Source organism: Corvus kubaryi, unplaced genomic scaffold (assembly GCF_017639235.1).
Source record: "Corvus kubaryi isolate FWS band 111438036 unplaced genomic scaffold, C.kubaryi_AGA036_p1.0 64922, whole genome shotgun sequence".
NCBI lineage: Eukaryota > Metazoa > Chordata > Aves > Passeriformes > Corvidae > Corvus > Corvus kubaryi.
Window position 1 is genome coordinate 127,771 of NW_024581611.1, and position 25,129 is coordinate 152,899.

Here is a 25,129-nt window from a genome sequence, read left to right on the forward strand (position 1 = left end):
CATCAAATTGTTTTTAGTATCCCATGTAAGTCTTCAGGAGAAGCACATCCTTGGCATGCATTATAAACATATTCACTGATGTTCCCCCACACATCCTTGCAATGGGTATATAAAGGATGCCTTACACACACAGCGCTTCTTCCAACAGTGGGTGTGCTCTCCTTTAAAATCTATCTATTCCCAGCAGCACTATTTTCTTAATATCAGAAAGATATAAGAGGTATTTATATAGCTTCCCTATCAATCTACTTTCAGACCACTAGAAATACAAACTCTATGGCTTAAAAATTCCATTATCCTCTTTCTAATGAATGAAAGGAGGATGGAAAGACAAAGCCATCAGTTTCCATAAAATCCAGCTTTCACTAGTGTCTGCTATACCATTTCTAGATGGGCAAAAGGACTCTCCTGAATGCAAAGGAGCACTGCCCTCCCCACTGCGCCCACTCCTCGAGACCCTTCCTCCTCCTCCTCCTCCTCCACCTCCAGCAGCGATGCCGAGGCTGCAGCCGGTGCTGGCACCCACGGCCCCGGTGCCTGGGCCTGTCTATCTCCCCAGAAGCAAAAGTTACATTGTTAGACACGCCTCAGTGAAATCTGGGGGTGTAAAGAAACAAACCCACAATAAAGCATCCTCTGGAATAAAGCAGAGCCTGCGCCGAGAAGCACGTCAACAGACAACCCCTGATTTAAGCCATTTCTTTTAACAATGCAAGCTGAGCAAGTATAAATTAACTCACATTTTTAAAAGCCAAACAACACCAGTTAGCTAATTTTATCAGCACTTTAAAAAAAAAAAAAAAAAGCAACTTTGTTTTAGAGAAACCTGGTGAACTCAAGCCTACCCTTTCTTGTGAAAGCAGGTAATACAGAGTAAAAAAAAGGCAAACATCTTAGATGAGATGGGGCACTGCATTTTGGTAGAAAAATGGGGACTGTACTGACCAACAGATGTTCTTGCTCAGCTCCAGCCTGTAAACCCAAAGCAAATGAGTACCACCACCCGTGATGCAAAACTCAAAACACCCCCAGCTTCTTCACACTTCCCAATACGCTTATCCAATGCACTTCCAATTAGCTAATTGTGCCCACAGTGATCCAATTAACAAGCCATAAAGATCTGAACAAAAGGAGCATATTCTGCCCAGTGGAGACTCTATTCAACCACGCCAATATCAGACAGAGCAAGATGTGGAGGACAAAACTGAGGCCAAGGCGCTTGGCCACCGCTCCCAAGCGTTTCGCCATCACTCCGGGACGCTGCTCCGAGATGCTCAGGGCAGAAAACCCACAGGCACCTACCTCTCCCGTTTAGGAGTGTGGACTGATAGCTGTCCATTAGTTGAGGCGTGTGGGTTGATGATTAAGGAGGTCTTGGAGGGTGCGGAGGAGGAGACGCAGGTGGTGGACAGGTCCAGGCTGCTGTGGTTGTTGCTGGCTGCCTCCTCCGCTGTGTGCGAGCTTGTCACTTCCTTCCAGAGCTGCTGCAGTTCTGTTGGAATCATGCCTGAAACAAACAAATTGGATAATTAAATCAATTAACAGCTAATTCGGCCGTCTTCAAACAGTAATTAAATCAAAGAGTCAGTAAACAAAGCCTAGTGTTAGTTTTGCCTGTGTGTGTTTTTGCGTATGTATTTTTTTTTTTTTTAATAACTAAATGCTAATAGTGCACTGCACGACTCTGCTACGCTCTGGTGTGACACCTGCAATACTCAGGGAATGCAAAATCTGGGCTGCAGGGCAGGGGGATCCACACAACACCACACCCACACCAATTATGATGTTAAATATTATGATTTTTTGTAATTTTTAGACCAAAGGCTGATCTTCAGAGTCCTTACTTGAGCAAAAATAGCCCCCATGCCCACAGCAAGGGCTACTCTATGTTCAGCTAAGAAATTCAATTTCTTCCTTTTTCTAGTTTTTTTTGCCTTTTTTTTTTAAGGAAAGTGACTACTTTCTAACCTGTTATTAAAAACAAGGAAGGTCTTAGGAAAAAAAATACTCAGCTTTATTATTATGACAACATGAACCACAACATGACTAATTTTGTGCTTAAGTTTTAAATGATGACAAATAGCTTTGTTATTAAATACAGTTTTTATTAATCACTTTTAGACGTAAATTATGAATTCATATTGTCTTCCTGAAATGCTTTTCAAATTTTAACAGTCAAATTGATTATACTATGATTATTTCATTAACACACCTATCTTTCTCATTAATTTTGGTTTCTCGAACTGCTCACTTAATTGATGGATGTGTCTACCGAAAAACTGTGTAACTTTCTATACAAGTAACACTATTATTACTGTCATTTCTTAGATTGATGTTAATGAGCCATTCAAAAGTAAAATGAAAACAGAAAATAAGCTTCAAGAAAAAATAATAATAAAAAATTGTATTTTTTAAAATGTGCCCAAGTGGACACTAGGGCTAGGAGACAACATTCAGTAACTGATGCAAATGAAAACTGCAAACTCCAATGGGCCAAATGGAAGGTGAACCATGTGCTCACGCTGAGATCATGCTTTTGGATAAAGCTGATGTTTGTGACATGATCAAACAAGTCAAGTTTCTCTCTCTGCAGACTATTTCAGTGCTCTTTCAGAGAAGGCCATGGGAAAAAATTAGCAGTAGAGACACGTCACTCAAACATTCAGGGAAAAAATAATAATAATAATAATAATAGTCAGTGTCTGTGTGTTTTTAAAGAGGTTTCTCATCACTGTGCTTCCAGCTCATCGTTTGGGTGACTGTTCATTGTTTCACCATGTTGCAGCTCTGGAGCTATCCTAAGGAAACCTGCCATTTTCTGAGTGTACAGCAGCAGCTCACACAGGCATGTGCCTCACCCAACCTAAGGTATTGAAATAAAAAAAAAGGCAGTATGCATTATATTCATTTGAAACACATAATAAAAAATGCCAAGGTCTAAATTTAATTTATTTTTGTCATTTAGAATACAATGGATAGATAATCATCTCAACGTGATCAGCCAAACATCTTTACTTTGCTAAACTGTTAAAGATTTTAATTATGCTAGCTTTGGAGAGCACTGGTCTAATGAGGCGATAGACTCCAGAGAATCTAAGTGGTTAAGAACTGTGAAATGAGTCTGATAGGATTTTTTTATATTCACCGTGGATCGTTTGCATATCAAAGAGGAGTAAATTATTGCACGACAGACCAATAACCTTCCCCGCCTTTCCCAGAGTAGCATTAACAAAAACAGTTGGTCTCCGGTAACGGTTCACTACAAAAAAAATGCTGAAATCCTTAAGTATCTGCAATTAATATATGTTGTGGAAGAGGCTTCAATTTATACATTAAGTGATCAGATATTCTTAGGACACATCCGTTTCTCTAAAGCCACGTCATTTTCCTTTCATCAGCCCCAAATGCCAATTATATTTTGATGGATTTTGTCCCAAATGAGCATTTAGTTATTAGACATATTCAATTATTACTTGTCCCCTGGAATTAAACCTCTGAGCAAATTAAACAAAGAAAAAGGTCAGTACACAAGCCTGTGTCCTGTTTTGCTGTGTGGGGGCTATTATTTTCAAACACCTTGCAAAGTGACAGTGTGGGATGTATTTTTAGCTAACATGCTTGACAGGACTGTCTGCACACTAACAATTACCTGTGAGCAGGGCTGACCCTTACACACTGTTTACTCTGTTGAAACAATAGTGAATAGACTTGTCTGTTGATGATAACATATTGATATGAGACCGTATGAGCCGACACCTATTTTTATTTTCCAGAATAAGCAAACAGGGAAAGAATAACTGGCCTTTTTTCTTTTTTTTTTTTAATCTGGATTTCTGCAGGTTTTTAATTAGACACACACTACCATCCACCCTCCTCTCCCTGTTCTACTCCTTCCTCTCCTCCCAGTCACTTCTGGATCTACTACTGCTTTATCCCAAGGAAAAGCCTGAAAGTGTTACAGCCACTAAAACAGACATACACGGTAAATTTATGCCTTGAAAAGTCAAAGTGTTTGGTCTAACTTCCTATACAAGTGTAACTTCCATTAGTACTAACAACAACTATACCACAGATGGAAAGAAAAATAAAATATACCCAGTTGTGAGGGGGAAATGCTGGAGGTAATACGGATTTTAGGCTAGGTGACATTAATTTAAAGAGGTAACTGTGATGTCATACATGTCTGCACACAACCCCTTGCCAAAATACTGATTACATCATCTGATTAATAAAATGAAATTAGAAAGAGCCTCTCTCCTCCTGCCCTAAATTTAGTTCCTTTAGAATAATTCTGGAGAGAATTCCTGACTAGCCTGTCAAACTGGGCAGCTGAAAGGTATGCTCATCACTCATCCAGCAAAATGGTTAAATAAAATAATAGAACAAATGGCAAAAGCAAGTCAAATAGATCCACGACCACTCGCAATAAATTACGTAATTTACCATTTAACAGTCTCATTTTAACAGCGAGAGCTAAATTTCAAGTCAGCTTCCCAGAACTGCGCTGCAATTATCATTGCTGCAACTTCCTATGGACCAGGAACGGGATTCAGACCTGAAACTGCCAAATCTACGGGAGCCATCAGGCACCCGGATGTCTCAGTCCTATTATTTTCACTCGCTGGTGATTTGAAGTGTGATTTGCAGTTTCATTTTGAAGATACTAAAGATCTCACGCTCGCAGCTCAGAACACTGCTGAAATGGGGTTTATTTTAAAATTGCTGCTATGTACAGATGTAAAATCTAGATTATAGAAATGTCTAAATACTAACCAGCAAACATTACACAAATATAACATTAAAGGATGTGCTATTTTGTTTAAGACAATAGGAGAGCACTAAAAACTAAAATGAAACTAAAATACAGATTTAAACAATCTATTAGTTCTGAAAACATAACAAAAATATCATTTATGAAGTAGCATTCTCTCCTTGGAAACATTTATTACTATTACAGATACTTAAGAATAAAAGCAAAATGCTTTTAACCGAATTCACAGCTACATTTACTAGAGGGATGATTTTATTTCTTTTATACACACATTTATCAGTATTTGTCTCAGTCTTGCAAACTGTTCTGAAAACAAAAGGGCACGAGAGCTGTAATTTTTTCTTAAATAAGAAGTGTCCATTACCAATTATTTTAAACCATAGCCTTGGCTCTTCACCGCATTTTTCAGGACAACTAGTCCTCTTTATTATGAAAGAAAATGTAGACACAGGTTTAAAAAATGTATGTTGTGGGGACAGTTGACAGATTACTGCTCATGGAACTCAATTTCCCAACCCCAGGTATCACCGGCTCAAAGACAAACAGAGTTGCTCAACCTCTTTGTGTCCTTGTACCTCCATACCCAGGTGACCATGTTCAAGCAAGCAGAAAGTTGATTTAAACCTCATAATGACATCAGTTTTAAGCCATCGTCTCTCTGATAAAAAGGAATAAAATATCGTGCTGGAGTGCAACCTGCCTCAGGTCTCAAGTCCCTCTTTCCTGCCGGCTCCCGCCAGCCCCAACGCTCGCAGCTCATTTCCCTCGCACAACCAGCCCTCTCTGCTTATGTTTGTGTCTTCTCTGGTGTGCAAGTCAGCACCCCTTAGGTTTTAAATATGCTCCCGGGCGAGGACTAATAGTTACACCTCCCTGCTAACCATATCAATCAATGCCACGATGGCTGAATTACCTACTGGTGTCTCCGATGTGTTACCGCACAGATTACACTTCATGCATCACCACATTCATTTCTTTCACATTACACATGAGCGTGTCTTGTCACTGCCCAATTGCCCTCCTTTGGACAGCTTAACTGATGGACTATACAATGAACCTTACTGAGCCAACTTAATAGTACAGGAGCTGTGGGAAAAATTAGAAAGGTTGAAGCTTGAGTCCAGTGGGTGTGTGGAAACAGCCTGGGATGCTTCCAACAATAAATCGGAAGTGCAATTAATGCACGTTACAACATTTTGCAAGCTTAAATGGCATTTCATCTACGTGCCCTCTTCTCCCGGACTTGTTTCATGCCTTCTCCCCATCATTCTGCAGCGATGGTGACTGACCAGGTACTGCCCAAGGCCTGATCCTGCAGCTCCCAGCTGGCCACCACGTTCCCATGGATCAGCCCCCACCTCCTGCACAGCCCTGCTCTACAACAGACATCCGGCTTTGGGATGCTGGGAAGTTAAACTGAGACCTGGGGAGTCAGGGGTCAGGCCCCCAAAAGCTCGGCCTCACAAGACAGGAGTTAAGTGCTCAAATACCTTCCTGGGTCTGGCAAAAATAAGCCTAAATAAAGCATGTCAGCCACACAGCAAAGCAGGCTCCACTCCCCAGTTTGGCCTCTGTTTATCCATATAAGTTAATATTCACCAGCCACCTCACTCTCCCTTTTTTGCAGCTATGTACACAGAAAAAAAAAGGAGGGTAAAGAACAGAAGCAGTTTCGTCTCGTCCCGTCCATTTAAGTGAACAGAGCTCAATGTAAATTCATGGTATGATTTAGAAACTAGGAACAGCTCTAAGGCTGCTTTCAAGATCCCAAATCATTCAACCTGGGCTGACTCAAGCTATAAAGGTGAATATTCAAATTTATTATGGGGCAAGGGAAGGAGAAGGCAGGATTATTCAGAAATACCAGCATCGTGGTTGATGCCACGGCACGCCTGAGCCACGCCAACTCCAAAGAGTCTGCTTTAACCACAGCAGCCAGAGCTCAGGAAAGTCTGTTAAAATGTCCCACGGCTTGCAGACAAACCCAGTTTAGAAAGTAAAATAATAAATTTAAGCCAAAAAAGATAAGAGAGAATAAAAACCCTAGGTTATAATCACTGTCAAAAGTATTGTGGATTTAAGTAGTGCTTTCAGTGTATCAATGCCTTAAAAAAATAAAATAAATTGGGATTTCAGTAAAGCAGTAACTTCTTGCAGAGTGCAGGACTAAATAAAGATGTAGGAGGATCTAACTGTCAATAACACCATTAGAATTAAGTGGAGTTAATCCCAATTTGCCTCAGTGTGGAGGGAGGAACAGAAGCAACAAGGCAGTGACACGAAGGCCGTGTGAGCAGCCATGGAGAGCAGCTGTGTCCCCTCTCCCTGGCAGCCACAGCCAAGGGCACTCAGAGCTCCACAGCCCATGGGTCAGAGCTGCTCTGTGCCAGCTCATCACCAGGCTGGGACCAGGAAGGCCCAAACTACACATCTGGGGAAGGAAAAGCTGCTCTCACACACCCTTAGCCATGAAGCCAGCACCAGGAATTTATAAAGACTCCTCCTGTGAAGGATTCCAAGCCCAGATGAGTACAACCAGCAGCTCTGAGTCTGCCAGACTGGCTACAGCTGTGCAAACTGCATGTGAACTCCAAGCCCTCTACACCCCGCCAGTCAGAGCAGCCCAGGATTGCAGCACCGCCCTTCTCAAAATCTATCTTTATAATGCCCACCCCGCCCGTCAGCATCTTTCTGTGCTTATTATGTTATGAGCCTGTGAGCTCTTGCTCTCTCTCTCTCTCCCCCCACGTGACAACTCCGTTTGAGTGTGCACACATGCTCTGGCTCTGGCACCCAAACCCCTCACCTACCTTGTGCAAGGGGTTGCAAAGGCAGAGTAGGCTGCCCAGGCTGGATCGTCAGCAGCCCCTGACGCTGCAGAGACAGGAGGTGCTGCTGCTGCAACTGCTGCATCTGTAAGAGCTGCTGCTGAAAGGCCAACTGCTGCGTGGCCACTTGCTGCTGCTGGGGCTGGAAAAGAAAAGAGGAAAAAAAAAAAAAAAAAAGCACACTTGTTAATGCAAGAGCAAAGCAGAGGATTTACAGGACTCCTTGTCTCAACTTGCTTCAACTTCTGACAGCAGTCACTGGGTATCAAGGCCGAGCCAGCGAGCCCACCATCCCTGGAAAAGACCCCAAGGTATATTTAGGTGCTGGAGCTAACACAGGGCTGCAGATTCCCATCTCCAGTGGCTAACTTTCATCCAACCGAAATCCCTGCTGCCATCCCAATTCCAAATGCATACAGCATTTCTTGCTCCACGTGTTCATATTTTACCCCACAAGTGGCTGTGTTTCAGTGGTAGGTAAAGCAAATTCTGCTGAAAATCCTGGGTAATTCTTCCAAGGCAAAGAACATGAGACTCACACCCCAAGATCACATCACACTTAGATATGACAAGAAACCCTGTACTGTGCTCTGTTTGCTCATTCAAGGGCTGTCTCAACTATTGAGGCAATTCGACTAGCTTAATTTATGGTATTTTATACTTACTCTCTCTTCTTCATCCATCAAGCCCCACAATACTTTCTGTTACGCTGGAATTATTCTGTGCTGTATTTAAGGCTGCTACTTCTGCACTTTGAAATTTTTAATTATTCTCACTAGAAAGAAGATGGAGTTGCTTTACTCCACAGGGATGTGAACCTTGAACCTTTGAGGTGTAAAAGAACATGTTGCTTTTCTCACTACTGTACCCGGAGAAGCTTTTAACTACTCTGTTTATCACTTCTGACATAAATAAATGAGAAAAAATCAGACCTTTGAAGAAGAAAAACTTCATCTAATATTGTTAATTAGCCATGACAAACGATGAAATAACATTGTAAATCTTTCATAGAAACAGCCACTAGATTTTAATTACACACATTCATAATTTAGCAAACAACATCTTACTTGAATGTGAGTGTTTAATATGTACAGTACTCGAGGCTTCAGAGTCCTTAATTTTGTTCAGTTAAGGAAGCCTCTAGGTTTTGCTTCCATGCTCATCTTGTATTTTATTTGCTTTGTTCTTTAAAAACCATGAAAGGCTTTGCATTTTGATAAATATCTTTTTATTTATTGTACAATGACAGGAGGAAAACTTTTGTTGTGTAAAACATCAATACATCATGCCAGTGTTAACAGTTCCTTGTGCTAGCCAAAAAAAATTAATGTAGATTTCCTTAGTAATTATCTGAGTGATAGAAAGATAATACAGTGCAGTAGTACAATAAATAGAAGGAAATTATCTAATATCCCTAATCTGCTAGGAATCATATCAAGGTGGAGGTCTTATACACATTATGGCTAACAATTATGGAAAGAAAATTAACTCTTACCAAACTGCACACTTTCACAAACAAACCCCAGCCAGATCCTGAGCTTTCTTATGCCCTTCCTCGACACCAAGCCAGAGGATCACTGGCCCCATTTCCTACTGGTGTTACACAGGGAAAAAGTCTCACCAGAGCTGCTGCAGCAGGACTGACAGACACCGTCAATTTGACCCCCACCTTCTCATACCAGCATGCCCCATCAATCCTAATACTGCAACCAGCTTTATACCCACAACTCTGAGTCAGTCATTCTATTCATCTTATTTATAAGCTCAATTTATCTTATTTCCAAAGAAAACATAGGACTTCAGGAACACATTTAAACAAATAGGTGTTTGGATATTCTGGAACTCTGAGAGTTTACATTTCTTTGCAACAGCTTGCTCAGACACATCCATTTGCAACTATTTGCAACAGCACCATAAGCATGCAGGCCCCAGTAACAGTTGTATTAAGAGCTAAAGCAATGTTTGCCTCCATAAATATAAATTTAAAATATATCTATACTTAATATATAGATATTAAGATATGTGTATTATTAGTACTAGGTGTAGTAAGCTGTGTTTTACCTATCTGTCATTTGAGTGCAAAGTTAGCACATGGGGTTTTTTAAAAAATCCCTTTGTATCAATTGACTGATGCCCATTTGGTTGTCTTCTCAGCTATCCTAAGAAAAGCTCTTGAACACACTCTACTTTGGAAAGCCAGGATATAAAAGTATACAAGGCCCATTGTCCAAGAAAGAATTTAAAAGCAAGACACGTTGCCAAACTGCGCTCCCCACCCAGTTACCAAACACAGGATACAAGGCAGTTTGTTTACTTCTCACAATTGAATGCATACAAAAAAGGTCTCGGTGCAGTCCTGTTGTCAGGTCAGTAGTCAGTGTTAAAATGCTGAAATATCCTGATAAAACTTGCATTTTTGATCCCCTCCCTAAAGCTTCTGTCAAAGGTCTGTTTTCCTTTCTTAGGTTACTCCCTACTGCCTAACATAAACTGTCACAGTGCCAGAGGACAAACGGCCCTGCTCGGGAAACAGCGCGCTCCGTCCAGCGCCGCGGCTCCGCGCAGGACCCTGCACACCCCCCTGGCTCTGGGGAGCCCCGGCTTTTCCAGGGGAGAGCAGTCAGAGGGAACAGGCTGAGATCCCCCCCAGCACCTCTGCCCCTTGCTGTGGGGCACTGCTCACCCTCTGCTACGCCACACAACCCTCAAGTAAAACCCCTAGGAACCTCACTGGGATCCGTCTGTTGCTCTGCTCAGGGGTCGGATCCCTTTCACCAGCGGGGCTGGGGAGGTTGGTTTGTTGTGTTTTCCTTCTTTCACGACAGTACAATAGGACAAGGCACTCACCAAATGACTTGGGGGATGCCGTACATGAATACACTTGTTCCATCTGTCAAGGTACACGCTCAGCCCTCGTTAGCACGGCAGCCGCTGGCCCCCACCACGGCACTGCCTGTCAGTTTTCAGTGCCAGAGGGAGGGGAAGAAATAAAATAATACAAGACCACCTTTTCCAGGCTAATTTAGCAAGAATAACCTCCTTAAGCTGGGCTGAACAAACCTGTGGGGTGACATGTATTGTTGAAATGGACCTCCACTAAAACCATCAGCAAAAATACTCCCCCCCAAATCCCCAGAATAAGCTGAAGAGACTTAGGTCCTTGTTCTCTTTCCAGCTACAGTGTTAAAATGCTCTTCTTGAAACAGGAAGGAGTCCTTTCTTATTGTTGCTTTCGCTACTGTAATATCAGAAGTGTGACCACAGTAAATCAGTGTGTTAGATATTGAAATGCCATCACATTGTCTAACTTCCCTTCTTGTCTTTTTTAACACAAGGTATTTTTTTCTTTAAGCTCCAAGCCCTCATCTTTGTGTCTGAGATGCTCTCCTGTCTGACAACAGCAATTTAGAAGAGTTAACTTTTATCGTTCATTCTGCTGTGTAACTTTCCCCTTCAAATTTCTTTATCTGCCCTCTGAGCTCATCTGAACTTTCATGTTCTCCCAGCATGCAGGCTTGCATTCAAAACTATGTCTAATAGACCAAATAAGAGGTTAATAAGAAGTGGCAACAGAAAGAAAAAATACAATCCCTGGTAACTGATAAGAATGACAGTGGCAGCCCTTTATTGTTTGTCTTCAAATATAGAGTTAAAGATCTTTAAAAAACTAAATTTTGACGCCTTTGAAAAGAAAGAAGCACAAAATAACAACAGGGGGTTATTGCCTGCCAGCCACAGGGGAGAAGCTCCATAATTCTTATTCTCCCTTTTGAAGGCTGTTAGAAATCTGATTCAAAAAAGCAACAGCAGAAGGAGAAAGCCTCTTGAGGCTATCGCCATTTCCTGTGATCATGCATAATGCGTTTCAAAAGTGGGTTTTTACCAATTCTGTTGATCAATTGCACCTCCTTCATATTCCCTCTTTTTTCTGCTGTGTTTACATCTGATGTGACTCAATGACAAGCACTGTCTGAGACTGTGAAACAGACCTGTCATGTTGATTTATGGGCGCATCAAACCACGACTTGTCCAAACTGAAGCTCGCAGTTCATTAATTAGAGAGTTGTGACTTTGAAGTCAGCTTTCAGACTGTGGTTTTTAACATTTGGCTTAATTTATATGCTCTTGAATGTGGATCTCTAAGGAAAAAACTGAAATTCCCTTCTTGTCTTTGAACTTCTTTTGACCGCACAATAATCATTTCTTTGTCCAGAGTGATGCCTGCATCCCAGAGTCATTAACGCGCATTGAACTGCCACTGATGAGTAAGCCCTACTGAATTAGAAAAACAGCCAGCAAAACAAAGCTGAGAGCATTCTGCACAGTGATATCTCACAATTACATGCCTTCCCTCCCTGTGCCATTTCCATTTTAATTACTGTTAGTCCTTTAGATTTACATTTTAGACACTTTTTAATCTGTTCCCTTTTTATTATAGTGGCGCCCGTAAGCGCGCTATGGTTAAGGTTGTGTCAGCGTTTCCATTATAAACCCCCCTGTTTTCAGGGGTTTATAACTCAGCTGGAAAAATTCACTCTGGGTTGAAACTTGGCACAGGTGGCACAATTTGCCGAAATTTCAAGGGGGCTGAGGAGCAGAAATGGGTGCATGCCTCGAGTAACACCCCCTGTCAGGTGACACAGGCGCTACCGCTATCACCGGACATCACCCAGTGTCTCACGCCAAGAGGCAGCTTTCTAGGATCTACCTAAGCCAGCACTGATGTCAGATTAAACAGGAAAGTCTCAAACTCCTCGAGGAGTGGACTCAGCACCTTGAAAAAAATTGCAGAAAAATTATGTTTAAGCACACCAAACCCAACAAAGGATGTGACAGGTATTTTGGAAGGGAAGCGTACCTGAAGGACAGGCAGAAACTACCCTGGCCTGTCCCCTCCAGTTATGGACCATGGTAGCATCAGAGCAAGGCCTCCGGCCATTTCTTCTCCTTGTCACACTGACACTGCTCCAGCGCGGTCCTTCCTGCTCAGCCCATGCTGCGAGCAATGTGCAACCAGAATGTCTCTGGCTGGAAAGCGCAAGCCCAAACTCAACACCTCTCGGCATTTTGCCTCGTTTAGAGAGGACAGCAATGATCTGGGCCTGCAGCTTTGCCCCCTCCCCTCTCCACCATAACTAACGCCCCAAAGCACTCTCCCAAGATACAAGTCTAGATGCCTGCTCCAGGACTCATACTCAACAGCAAGGCCTGGTCCCCTGCTATAAAATATGTGGCAGTGAGCAAATGGAAAGCACAGGAAAACACAGGCGAAAACAGGACAATAACTCTAAATCTGAAAGCTGAGGCCCGATAGAGTCAGTTCAGTTGTGTAATCATTTTTAAGATGAATGACAGTTTAATAGCCACTAGACAGTCCCCAGGGATCTGTGGTTTGAAAGTAAAATGGGCATTGTCTGTACCTCTTTAGGCTGTTTTCCAGCATGTTGTTGCTGTAAAAGTTGAAGCTGCAACTGTTCCTGTTGTTTCTTATAAAACTCTTGAAGCTGCTGCTACAAAGAAAAGGAAAGATGGTAAGTAACAAAGTGGAGAGCCAATTCAGTGTCCCTTTTGGTGTAACACACAAACTGTGATTTGAAAAATAGCATCCTTTTATCTGTAATGGTCTGACCTTTAGTTTGAAACTCAACAATAAATTCAGTGCACACTGACTATTCTTGGCATTATCGTTTGAAAAGTAATCTCCAAAATGAACTGATGAAAAACATACCATTTTCTACACAAACTAATTAAAATAAGGCAAGGAATGACCTTTGATTGTAACAACAAAGCCGAAATGCCCTTGCTGAGAGAGTCTGGCGAATCTCTGTTGTGAAACACACATGCTTTCTAAATGATAGGGTTTGACTGTATTAAGTGTTGTTCAATACATGCATAGACATCCTGGGAAATACTCTCCTCCTCCCGCTCCCCAGATGTGCTCTGCGCAGGCAGCGCTCCGGCACGGGCAGGAGGGAGCCTGGGAGCCAGGAAGGAGCAGGCAGGGTTGGGCTGGGTGGATGCTGACACCCACCTGGGGTCCGTGAGACCCCGCTATGTCAAACCCTGTGATAACAGAACCTCAGGGCTTGTTGGTGGCCAGCTTCCAGCTGAGAAAGGACCATGGGCTGCGAGAAGCACTGACACACAGCCCAGCGTATGCTGGCTGAAATCAAACAGGCTTGCAAACCTCTCCACTTCTATTTCCACCGTTTCCACAGCCCTTTATGGTTCCAGATGGAAATAATGAGGTCTAAATTGGGAAGTATGGCCCTTCTACCTTGTTTATTCCAATTAGTCAGGGCACACCAAGCCTGCAGGGGGATACAGGCAAAAGCAACAGGGACATCTGCCGAAGTCCTGACACTTAAATATGCATCTGTATTATTTAGCTGATCTTGGAAACACTCCTAGCACTGCTCCCTGGATTTGTTTCCAGTAGCTATTTCTAGAATTAAAAACAAAAGAGCAGTCAGTTCAGCTCACAGCATGGCTGCTCCAAGGTTCAGACCTGAGATGTGGGCAGCTTCTTTCCCCAAGAGTGTTCCAGGAGGTGAAGCCTCCAGCATCCATAGGGGCCACCCGAGCAGCTGTTAAGGAAACAATTACCTGTTGAAGCATGAGTGCCTGCTGCTGTTGGAGCAGGACTTGGAGTTGCTGGGGAGTTAGCACTTGTTGCTGGAGAATCTGCTGCATTTGCTGGGGAGTGATCACTTGAGGTGTCATCATAGCCACCGACACTGGAACCTGAAGGCCAAGAGGAGAGAAAGAGGGTCAGAGCACATCACCACAGAGCACATCCCCATGCCAGGGGAGCCCGTGCCTGGCATCGAGGGGGCCAAAGGTTAGAGTCCTTACAGCCCACCCTGGCCGGTACAGAGGTACTACTGACCACACCTTCCCGGTGACTAAATTCCCCTTTTGCAAAACACTATTGGATGGAGAGCCTCTAAATCAAGTAATATGGTAAAGATTGATTTATTTTTGCAAGAAATCGTCAGCTGGGTCCTTTCTGTCTCAGAAAGCCCTTGCCTTCTGTAGAGAAATCCAACAGCCAAATATCCCGCACTGATGGGATCTAGACCCTATTACGACAGGCTTTTCAGAAATTGAAGGAAGGCTCAGTGATGTGAATAACAGCACTAGACTCCTATGCAATTTTTACAGAAAGGCCCTACCACGATGTCTTTACCATTCCATATTCACCCAGCATACAGATGTCTTCAATTCTTTCATATTATGTGAGATACCATTAAAAGCCGCTTTCCATGACATTTCAGTGACAAACAGCTACAGTGATGAACTTGATAGCATTTCATATTTGCAACTGTTAACACGTTTCTGCACGGGCATCTTTGCAAGGAACCTGTACACTGTATCTGAAAGGATGATGTCTTGTTCAGATAAAACACTGACATTAAAATGACAGGCTGTCTTGGCCAAGGTTACACAAATTGTATTCAAGCGGATACCTAATGACAATGCTATGAATTCTGCAAGCTTTCTAGAATGTAATTTAGCTATTCAAAATAATCACTGCACTTGTGTTTAATTTGCAGACTACATGAGAACCATTTTGTCAGTCCCAGTAATGCAAGAAGACTATTTCCCTAGAAACCCACCCCTTTACCCCCCACCCCAAAAAAGGGAAAAAAAAAAGGAGGAAAAAAAAACCAATAGAGGAAAAGACAAAACCCATATGAGTTTTAATATTAATATTGAAGCACCTTACTTTTCTATAGTTTCAAATGAAATTCATGACAGCACAAAACTAAAACCAGTAAAGGATATACTTCACTAAAAAAGATCTCCTGTCATCTCATGTATTACAATAAAAGGTAATAATATGTTTAGCACTTTTTCTGTGCACCACTTTTTAAAAAAATCAGCAGACAATAGCTGATCAGAAGATAAAGGAGTTTAAAAAAAAATCCTCCAGTGTAGTAGTAAGCAAGAGAGAAATGCAGTATTAATTTTATGTAACATAATGTCTTAATATGCAGTTTATCTTGACTTTTTCACATGATTTGTCCTGTCATTTGCATAGCAAGCTCTCATTCCTAATTTCACAGTCATTATGCACTGATGTCCTGATTTCTCAGCATCACTAATCTTGATGAACTAAAAATGGTTCCTGAAGGTCAGAGGCATGTACAGTGCACATCTCCCCGTGTTGTTGTGTACATGTCGTGTGCCAGGGCCAGACACTGCCTCCAAAACATTTGCCTGAGCAAAGGCTCACACACCTCTTGACATCCCATTAATGCCGACATGGCGAGGTCCTCTGAGAATTCCCTGTGGCACAGCACGTTCCCACATCGCTGATGGGGTCCAGGCCGGTGTGAACACTGGCAAAGGGAGATTTAATTGCAGGACAAATGCCAGAACCACCAAAAGCAGTGGCTATTCTCCCACGGTCGGCACCGCGTCCCCATGCCTATGGAAAAGCCACCACCTTGCCAGGCAGGACCAGCTCTGAGGACACTGAGTCATCAGGATGGGTAATCCCATTAATTCAGAATATCTTAATCCGTAGTCTTTAAAAACTTTTCTGGGAGCAGGAAATTATTTAATTAAATCCTGCTGTCACTATCTTCGCCCCGAAACGTGACTCACCATTATTCTCATCCCCAGAGAAGTTTACTTTACCCTGGGGTTTGTACTACCTCTCATTGAAGTTGGACCAAGCAAACAGAAGAGGAAGCATGTTTAAGTATGTTTTCTGTGCCCTTCTTGGAAGATAGACAAGACAAATATTCTTCAGTCAGATTTATGACGACAAGCGGGGATACAGACAGGAATAGGGTGGGGTGCTGTAAACCCTACACATCGGTGATTAATCCAAAGGGCCGCATTCTGCCGTCAGCTGGGCAGGGACAACTTCCATTCACTTCCATGGCCTTTCTACACGTTTATCTTGGGACAGATCTGGCGATTAGGCCCTATCTTTGAAAACTGGCCATGTACCTTCCAGTAACAAATCTCTCAGCTGCACACTCCTTGCTAGAACAGCAGCGCTTAAGTAGAAAGAAAAAAAAATGATGTATGTGCTGCACACAGAGTACAAGTACACAGGGTGCAAGTTTGTGTTGGTCCCTTCGACTTCATTTTACCATCTGAAACCACATTTTCACACCACACCTGCGCTTCTAAAGAAGGTGCTGCCTTCCATTTATAAACACAGCTAACAGCCGCATTTAGCCAAGGCCTGTACTTTAGTTTATCACGAAAGCAGCTTACGGAAACCTCGCACAAACGAATTCAAATGAACCAGAAACTATCGTGTTAAAAATTACAACACACATGCCGGACGAGCGTGGGCACACACATCGGTCTGAGGGACTTTAAATAGTTAAGAATGATGGCCTATATATCCACTCTCTTAACTCCCAACGTCCAACTTTTCCATGTAGCTAGTCCCTGGTAATACTAGGAATCAAAGGGCATGCAGCACCAGCAATAGGCTATTATAGCCCACACTTTATTACCCATTACTACCGAGGTCATTAGCGGTAAGAGTGATTGTACCGGTCTTAACCTATTGATCATTGTAACTACTATCATTTAATCCCGTGTTGAATGTCTGGAAAGCTGCTAAAGGCACACAAGAGAGAGTGCTTTAGTGATGAGAAATATAGCCAAAGCTTGGAAATTACACTTTGATTCATAAAATCTAGCCAGTGGTTTAAATCAATAGTATTTAAAACAGTCATGTAAGTTCTTAACTACAGCTCTCTAATATTTATGGGTCCCTTTTTGAGTGTATTCAGTCAAAACTAAACTTTATTTTAGATACTGTGCAATATACTTTACATTATGTTAGATAAAAAATATTTATTTCTGATATTTTGTCTGATAGTAAGTGAAACCTAAACCAAGAGCTATAAATTCATTTTAGATTTCTATCTCTCAGATGTCAACTTAAATGTGTTGCCAAAAAAAATTACAAACCAACTTTAAAAATGACTTAACTGTTTAAGTACATGAAAATGAGTGTGTTTTATGAGTTAACAATGAATCACAGAAGGCAGTTTATGAAGAACTAAAATAATTCTGTCTTACTGCCTTCAGGGAGTTGAAGTTCAAATTAAACTACTGGCAGATATATTTAAAGAATGCTAAGTTAGCATGCAGAGAAGAAATCAATCTTTTTTTTTTTTTCCAGGTTGTTTATTTCTATTTTGCACTTGAAACATGATTGTTGTTATTGATATGATTAATGAACTACTTTTGGTATTGTTGACTGATAACAATAGGGTGTGGTAGATACCCAGCTGCATGTAAACCTGGCAGCAAAGGTAAAAATACAGCTGCAATTTGGCTTTGGGAGCTGTGCTAGTATGGACCTGCTGACATGCTAATACCATCAACGGCAAAAAATGTCTTTAATACTCACAATTGTCTTCGCTCACTGCTTCTCCCAGGGTTTTGCCTCTGCTCCTCCACATCCCCAAAGCCCTCCCGGCCCCGCAGTCCCCTCTGAGACCCTCCCATTTCAAGCCCTACAAACGCTCTGTTTTCACAAACTTGGGCCACAAACTTGGGCCAAGCTCCCCTTTAACTTCCCCGTGAAATTACAGCAGGGATGCATTTGTCACTCCTCCACACAACCCAGACAAGGGTCACGGGGATGAAAATGATTTAGTCCTATTTAATCATCTCCATTCCCTCATTTTCAGTGATATTAATATAATTAAATACTAGCTAAATAATTTCAAGTAGTTTAATCTTGTATGAAGAGGGGAAAAAAAAAAAAAAAAAGCCATTTTCACACCCTGTGCCTCCGATGCTAGATACAGCTGTGGTCCTGCTAACTGTTAGCAGGCATGCATGGAAGATGGGGAGGATTTCCTTAATTCATAAAGAATAACTCTGCCAGAAAATCCTTTTCTCCTGCGATCTATGTTTGAACTTGATTTCAGTAAGCCCTCATACCAGGCACCTTGGATTTCCAAACAGCAATTCTTCGGTTAAAGATTTTGTGATAAAAGTTACACGGAGCAAAACAGCTGAACACAGAAAAGAACAAGTCGCTGAGGAACAGTTAAAAATACTGAACTACAATAAAAATAGCTATGGCCAGGCAAAACCAAACAATGAACTTGAGCTGTCCTGTTAGCGAGCTATTATAGGCAATATATTTAAAATAAAAAAAAAATTTCAGCCGAAACAATGCAAAACAGGAGAAGATAAAGCACTGACACCCTGGCAAGCAGAGAGGCACGAAGCCACAAGCCAGAGCAGAGCCCAGCAAAATAAAAAGTGCTGAAGGCAGGCAGGACCTGCTTCCATCCTGACACTAAAACATTTCCGACATAGTATTTCATCCTCCAAAATCGAAACACAAAACCACGGCTGTCGGAATTATTCACGCAGGAACTGCAGTGCTGGTTCATTATGCGAAATGGAATCTCACTCTTAAGACTTAGTTCTTTTGCCGTAATACAGCACAGCGCATTAAGACAGGTAATGTTTATTATATTAATGTAAAATCAGCTAAGTAGTCTGTCATTAGCATAACTGTGCTCTCTGTAACAATACAACTCCCTATTAAAAGGGTGGGGGGGGGAACCTCCTTAAAATTAAATTAGCATTTTATTATTATAATTTTGTTTATTGTATTTTATCAGGAGAGAAGATCTCCTTCTGACCCACAGAAAGCAGACCGATGGGCTATGCTGACATTCCCTGGCATGTCAGGACGTCTGTCGTCTTCTGTATTTTCCAGCTGAGGAAAAACGGGAATATTTTTGTATTTGTTTACAGAATGAAACATCTGATCTTATCTTCCACTTCTCATGCATACCAGGTTTCTCACTAAGTGCCAGGATAATTGTTTCTGCTATAATAAATACTCATTTAATTTGCATAAAAATATAAAGTTTACATAAATTAAATCCTTTCTACATCTAACATTTGTCAAATAGAGACTAAACCAGAACATACACACACATTCAAATACCCCTTTAATAAGATGAGTGAGATTTTAAGCTCGAGATTACCATCATCATTTTTCACATTTTAAAAAGTTACCATTTTTATTTCCGTTTCTAGCATGAAAGGAAAAATTATATAACCTGCTCTACATGGTTCCAAACAGTGGTGATTTTATAAAGAGTCAGTTTAAAACTTAAAAAAAAAAAAAAAAAAAAAAAGGAAAAAAACCCTGCATTTTTTTCCAGAGTTTAGGAAAGGAAATGTTAGATCAACATATTCTGCCAAAAAAGCCTCAAATAAACCAAAAGCAATCCTGCTTAGAAACATCCAAAATACCCCTAAAGCCCTTGAAAACCCCTTGAAACCCTCTCTCCCAAACACCCTTAATATATTGAGAATGATCATGGTGTCAGACTCCTTACATTTGTGTATTAATTCATACATACATTATGGAGAGCTTAATTAAATAATAAAAGCCCGTGATTGAACCAGCAACATTTAATATGCCCAGAATTTCATGTGAGTGAAAGGGAAGTGTTATACAGAGGGGTTGTTTTTTTTTTTTTCTTATGGCAGATTTTAAAGAACTGCAACTCCCAACAGATTTCTAGGAAGGATGAGCCCTCTCTACATCCCTGGCTATTTTCTCCTGCAAGAATCAAATCCACAGCTGCCTGCTCTTCAAACTCAGGGCATTTGAGATGACGTACATTGTCGTGGCCAGTTGAAAAAAAAAAAAAATCAGTGATTCTCTAAAAAAAAAAAATCCACCTGGTTAAATCATGCTGTTTATTTCCCACACAAACCAGAGTTCTGCTTAAACACTCAGGCTGGCTTTGCCACTCTGGTTCCAAGTGATGCCTTTATAACAGTTGTAAACTTTATTTGCTTAAAAACGTGCAGGTTTTCACACCTATGGCAGACACCTACAGCTGAACATCACAGCTAAGCACAACGGTGCAAATTAGATTATAATGAGAAAACATCAGTTGCTTCTTTGACAATTTTGCCATTCACTGATTTACTTCTAATGAAGACGCACTCCAACCAGCCAGCTCGCCGTGTTAAAGGTCAAAGCACGTTCAAAAAAATGCCTCACAAAATCAAGGCAAATGGGAAACCCGTAAAGAAACCTTCTCATAAAGTGCTGTGGCAATTAGAGTAATTGTGCAAAAAGCCGTCTTCAGTAAAAAGTAAAAGAAATTAAGCTGCCACTACTGTAACAGGTTAGATGAAAATCAAAATTTAATGTATTCTCCCTTGTGTCATCTTGTTTTGTCAAGACATCAAATAGAATTGGAAAGTACAAAATAACAAGCCCTTGAGAAATCACAGAAGCCGACCTTTTTGATGTTGTTGGTTTACCTTGTTCTCAGTTATTTGAACAATGATGTTTCAGATTTAAGGGCAAGATAAAGCTTAAAAATTAAAACCCGTTGTCAGTTTGGGGAGGAGGGGGTGTTGTCCCTCCCAAATAACAGAGCATCTTACCTAATCAATGAAGGCAAATCCGTCCAAAACTAGTGCACAGAACAATTAGCAATTCCACTTATTTGTTCATTATTCAGTCTGGATTCTCTAACATTCATTCAACTTCAATACAGACTACAGATCCTCCTGCTAGTGCAGGAAACAGTGCTGGAAATGTTAAAAAGAAAAAAAGAAAAAAATAGGAGAAAAAAAGGCTGGGGCAGAGATATTTGCCAGTGTTGCTTCTCTCCCAGTCTCTACACAGCCACTTTAATCTGCAGATGAGTATATGGTGGATTTTTTTTTCCTTTCCTTGTAACTGGAAAGCGAAGCTGAACATGTAAGCACCTTATAAAAACAAAAAAGGACAGGACATTTTAACTGAACTACAGCAAAGTAGTTTCCAGTAATGCAGTTCTGCTTTCAATAAAACAAACAAACTGCTTAAAACCAGCCAAGTCTTTCACCAAACAATAACAAATTTGGCTTATGGTGTCAGGACTTTCCCACAATCTAGTTTTGCAGGTGTTGATAAAACTACCCCTGCTACCGCTTTTCCCTAGCAAAGAGGGGAGAAAAACAACACCAGTAAGTTATCCTGCTACTGGGAAAGCTTTACAGAAAGTAAATCCAAGTGCTGTGTCCTCCCAGCTCAGGTTTGCCTACAGCAGCTCTGGAAAGACTAAGAAATACAGAGCAGGAAAGCACAGGAGCCTCTGAAACTCCTTAAACTTTTGAATGCAAAAATCCTTCTCCCCTTACCTTTCTTCAGCTGCAGGAGCATGTAATCACAGACACAGAAACCAGGGCATTTTGCACTGAAATAACCATTTCAGCATTTTAGGAACAACTTCATTCTCAAGCAACAACAGCGCTTGAGTGCTGTCAGGTTAAAATGGTGCATAAGATATCGCTCTGACTGCTCTACCTCGCTTTCAATGCTTAAAAATCCATTTTATCCTTCTCCACACAACTGTTGCAACCCTTTTCTTCCTTGCATACAACTAAAACCAACTTGACTCGCGCAGACATCAGAGCCCACCGTCCATCAATGCAATCATCCATCTGTGACCCATTACAACCCAGGGGTGACGTGCCACGACTCTGCTGTGAGGTCTGATCGCGATTCACACCCCAGCACAAATTTCAGTGTGAGGTTAAGAGTGACACTTCTAAAACCTGTGCAGGGCTCATCCAGTTCTAGAAGAACGTGAGGCACCCACACCTTCCCCTGAGCACTGAGGTCCCTGCAAAGCCAGCGCAGGGATTTCATTTCTTCCCTGTCAATCCCATTGTATTTATGACTTCTCTTTAGTTCAGCTGAGTGACTGGTCAGAGCATGTCTCAGAGCTTCTTTTTCTTTTTTAAAGCAAGAATAACACTGCTTAGAAAAGGGAGGGCACAATGGCACAGCACAGTAAAGTGAATGTTAAACAAGACAGAAAAAAAACCAAACCAACTGTAGCAAACAAAAAAAATTTCAAAGCAGCCCTTCCTATCATAAGCTTTCTGATGATTTATGGTTTACCAACTCAGCAAGGTTACGCAACACTGCATGCCTTTAGATGCATTATTTGAGTCAGTTGAGATTTAATTAAGATCACAGCCTCCAAAATCCCTGTCAAATGAAAATTCACAGAAGACAATACACTATATATCCTCATGCAGATAGTCTCCATTCCATGCTCTGGAATAACATAAGTTAATCCTCGTTTCTATGGTGGCAGACAAAAGTTCACTAATTTTGTTTTCTTTTGACACTTGTGTTGTTTTCTGTTTTATGTCATGAGATCATTCCCTTTTGAGAGGGGAGGGGAGCTGATATAGGGGGAGAGGAGGGAGAGCAATATGTCTGAATATGGCAGCAGATGTATTTTGACATTCTCACAGTTCTGCTGTGATGTCATCAAGTTTTCATATAATTAACCCCTGCCAGTAAGAGCATCCTTTCATGACATCTGTCCATTGGGAAGAGGGGGAAGGACTCAGGAAAAAAAGCACAAAAAGTGCCTTGGTCTTGCTCTCACACTAAAACCAAAATCAAACAAAATTAAATTAAGGCTATGGAGCAGCATTTACATCTTCCTTCTGTATCAGTGACTGGCTTTTCCCAATTGATTATCTGCCCCAACTACCTCCTCACCTCCGACGTGCCCTGAAACCACATGCCACGGATGCCCAGCTCATTCCCAGCACCTTCTCCTCCTGACAGTCCTGGTGCAGGAGAACCCCTTCACTCTATAATCCAGTTCCTCTATTTGCTAAACATGAACACGTTAAATAAAACAGTATTTCTTAAAGAGAAAATGCTAGAACTTAACCTCATTCCACTGTATTCCTATTTGCATTATCTTAGTATCTGCTTGCTTATCTCATGGTTTAGAAATGACAGGTGCTAGCGGTCTTCTGTTTGACAGGCCACTACACAAATAACTGTCTTGCCTGAAAAGGCTAATGCACTACTAATGAACAATAAATCAACTTTGATTATAAAGTGTCAGACCAATCAGTTTGCAGTTCAGCTCTATCACAGTCTAGGCCAAGGCAGCTACTCTGTTTAGGCAGGACTCGGGTTTCATCTCTGCAGCCTTATCAATGAAATTTTTTGGACGTAGCCACAGGAGATCACTGAAAGCCCTCTGACAGCAGATTTTCCGCTGGCTGCGAGGAGAGGACAGAGCCTGCTTTTAGAGACTTCCTAGACTGCTACTACAATAAATATACAATCAACAAAAGCCATTTCTTTACCAGACAGAAGCACACTCTAATGACATATGCACATGTACACAACACATGTGTTGTAGCCGTGACTTTTTGGAGCAAACAGAAATGCCTTTTAACTTGGTGTAAAAGATGTGCGAGATGCCTGAAAGCTCTGCACATTAAACACACTTATGAGGGGTTCGAGCTGGTAAATACTAATTTACCACGCAGGGTGCTTACAGCTCCAGGGGGAGAGGGAGGCAAAGAGACTCCTGTCCTACTACAGCTACTGCACATGCACAAGGCATTCCAGGATTGGGCCCAGGAGCATCAGGCATGAAAATCAGCTGTGATCCAAATAAAAAAAAAAAAAAGATTTTAACATTTCAGTTTATTTATAAAAAGGCAAACTAGCATGCGCAAGTCACTTTTTATTAGAAATAAACTTCAGCGATTTATTGTAGTTCACAACTCAACACTCACGGCTAGAATAAATCCAACCGTTTGGTTTTCATAAACAGATCTTGGTCGCCCTGCATGATTCACATTTCCTGCCACCAAACTTGTTTTTATTTAAAAATATGAAATGGTAGCGTGTCAAACGCCAGCACACGCACCGAGACGACTGTGTCGTGTTACCGAGGGGCTTTTCCCTGCCACCGGCACAACGACAAGTCACAACTCTCACTGTTTTCGGAGACAAGCTGGCTTTGAAGGAGTTAATTCCAGAGAGGAAGAGTGTATATGCACTTTGCTCTAAACTTACCACCCACTTCCTAAGGGTTCCCTCCTCCCCGCCACCACCACCCTCGAAATTTCAGCTCACTCGCACTGCAACGCTGACACCGAGCCCGGCTGCGCCGAGATCCCGTTACATCCATTTCGCCGGGGTTCACAGCACCAGTCAATGTCAAAAACAAAGCTCACTCACTTAATTTCCCCCGGTAAATTGACTGGCGAATCCATTCAGCGATCCCGGTTCCTGACATTTAAACCTGACACTGTGTTTTATCCGGCTCCGTGCACTTTCCCTCCTTCCTCTTCTTCCCAACTCCAGCGCTGCGGCACAGCCCGCGCGGCTACGCGCACCCGCGACTGTCACGACAGGCGCGAGGCGACACGCTCCGCTCATCACTTCTAAAAACCCCCGGCGAGTTGCGGGGCGCACACGCTGTCCCCTCCGTACCTCCCTCCGTACCTCCCTCCTCCTCCTCCCGCGGAGAAGCCGTGACCGCGCGGCTCCTCCAGCCCGCTGCGGCTCTTTCCGCCACTTTGCGCGGGCCTCCCCCTCCCGGTCCCCCCGCGGGGCACCCACCTGGGCGGCGGCGGGCGGCGTGCGGCGCGCCGGGCCATGGAGCGGGCGAGCCCCGCGCAATGTGGCGGAAAGAGCCGCAGCGGGCTGGAGGAGCCGCGCGGTCACGGC

At 42.2% G+C, this 25,129-nt stretch overlaps 1 protein-coding gene across 7 annotated transcripts in view; it reads right to left on the reverse strand.

Annotated features, from left to right (window-relative positions):
- The window catches only part of LOC121672737 (forkhead box protein P1), an 87,181-nt gene extending 62,115 nt beyond the window's left edge, over positions 1–25,066 (reverse strand). For 2 of the 7 annotated variants that reach the window (XM_042045538.1, XM_042045534.1), the window contains exons 1-5: positions 25,022–25,066; positions 14,206–14,343; positions 13,020–13,109; positions 7,582–7,741; positions 1,303–1,507 (exon numbers count right to left, since the gene is read on the reverse strand). In XM_042045538.1, coding sequence (XP_041901472.1) covers positions 1,303–1,507; positions 7,582–7,741; positions 13,020–13,109; positions 14,206–14,325 — 575 coding nt within the window. In that variant the 5' untranslated portion in view covers positions 14,326–14,343; positions 25,022–25,066. Of the gene's footprint in view, positions 1–1,302; positions 1,508–7,581; positions 7,742–13,019; positions 13,110–14,205; positions 14,374–25,021 lie in introns of those variants that run through there. The other 5 variants (XM_042045539.1, XM_042045540.1, XM_042045537.1 and 2 more) reach the window with 3 other exon arrangements.
- Between the last annotated feature and the right edge of the window lie 63 nt (positions 25,067–25,129).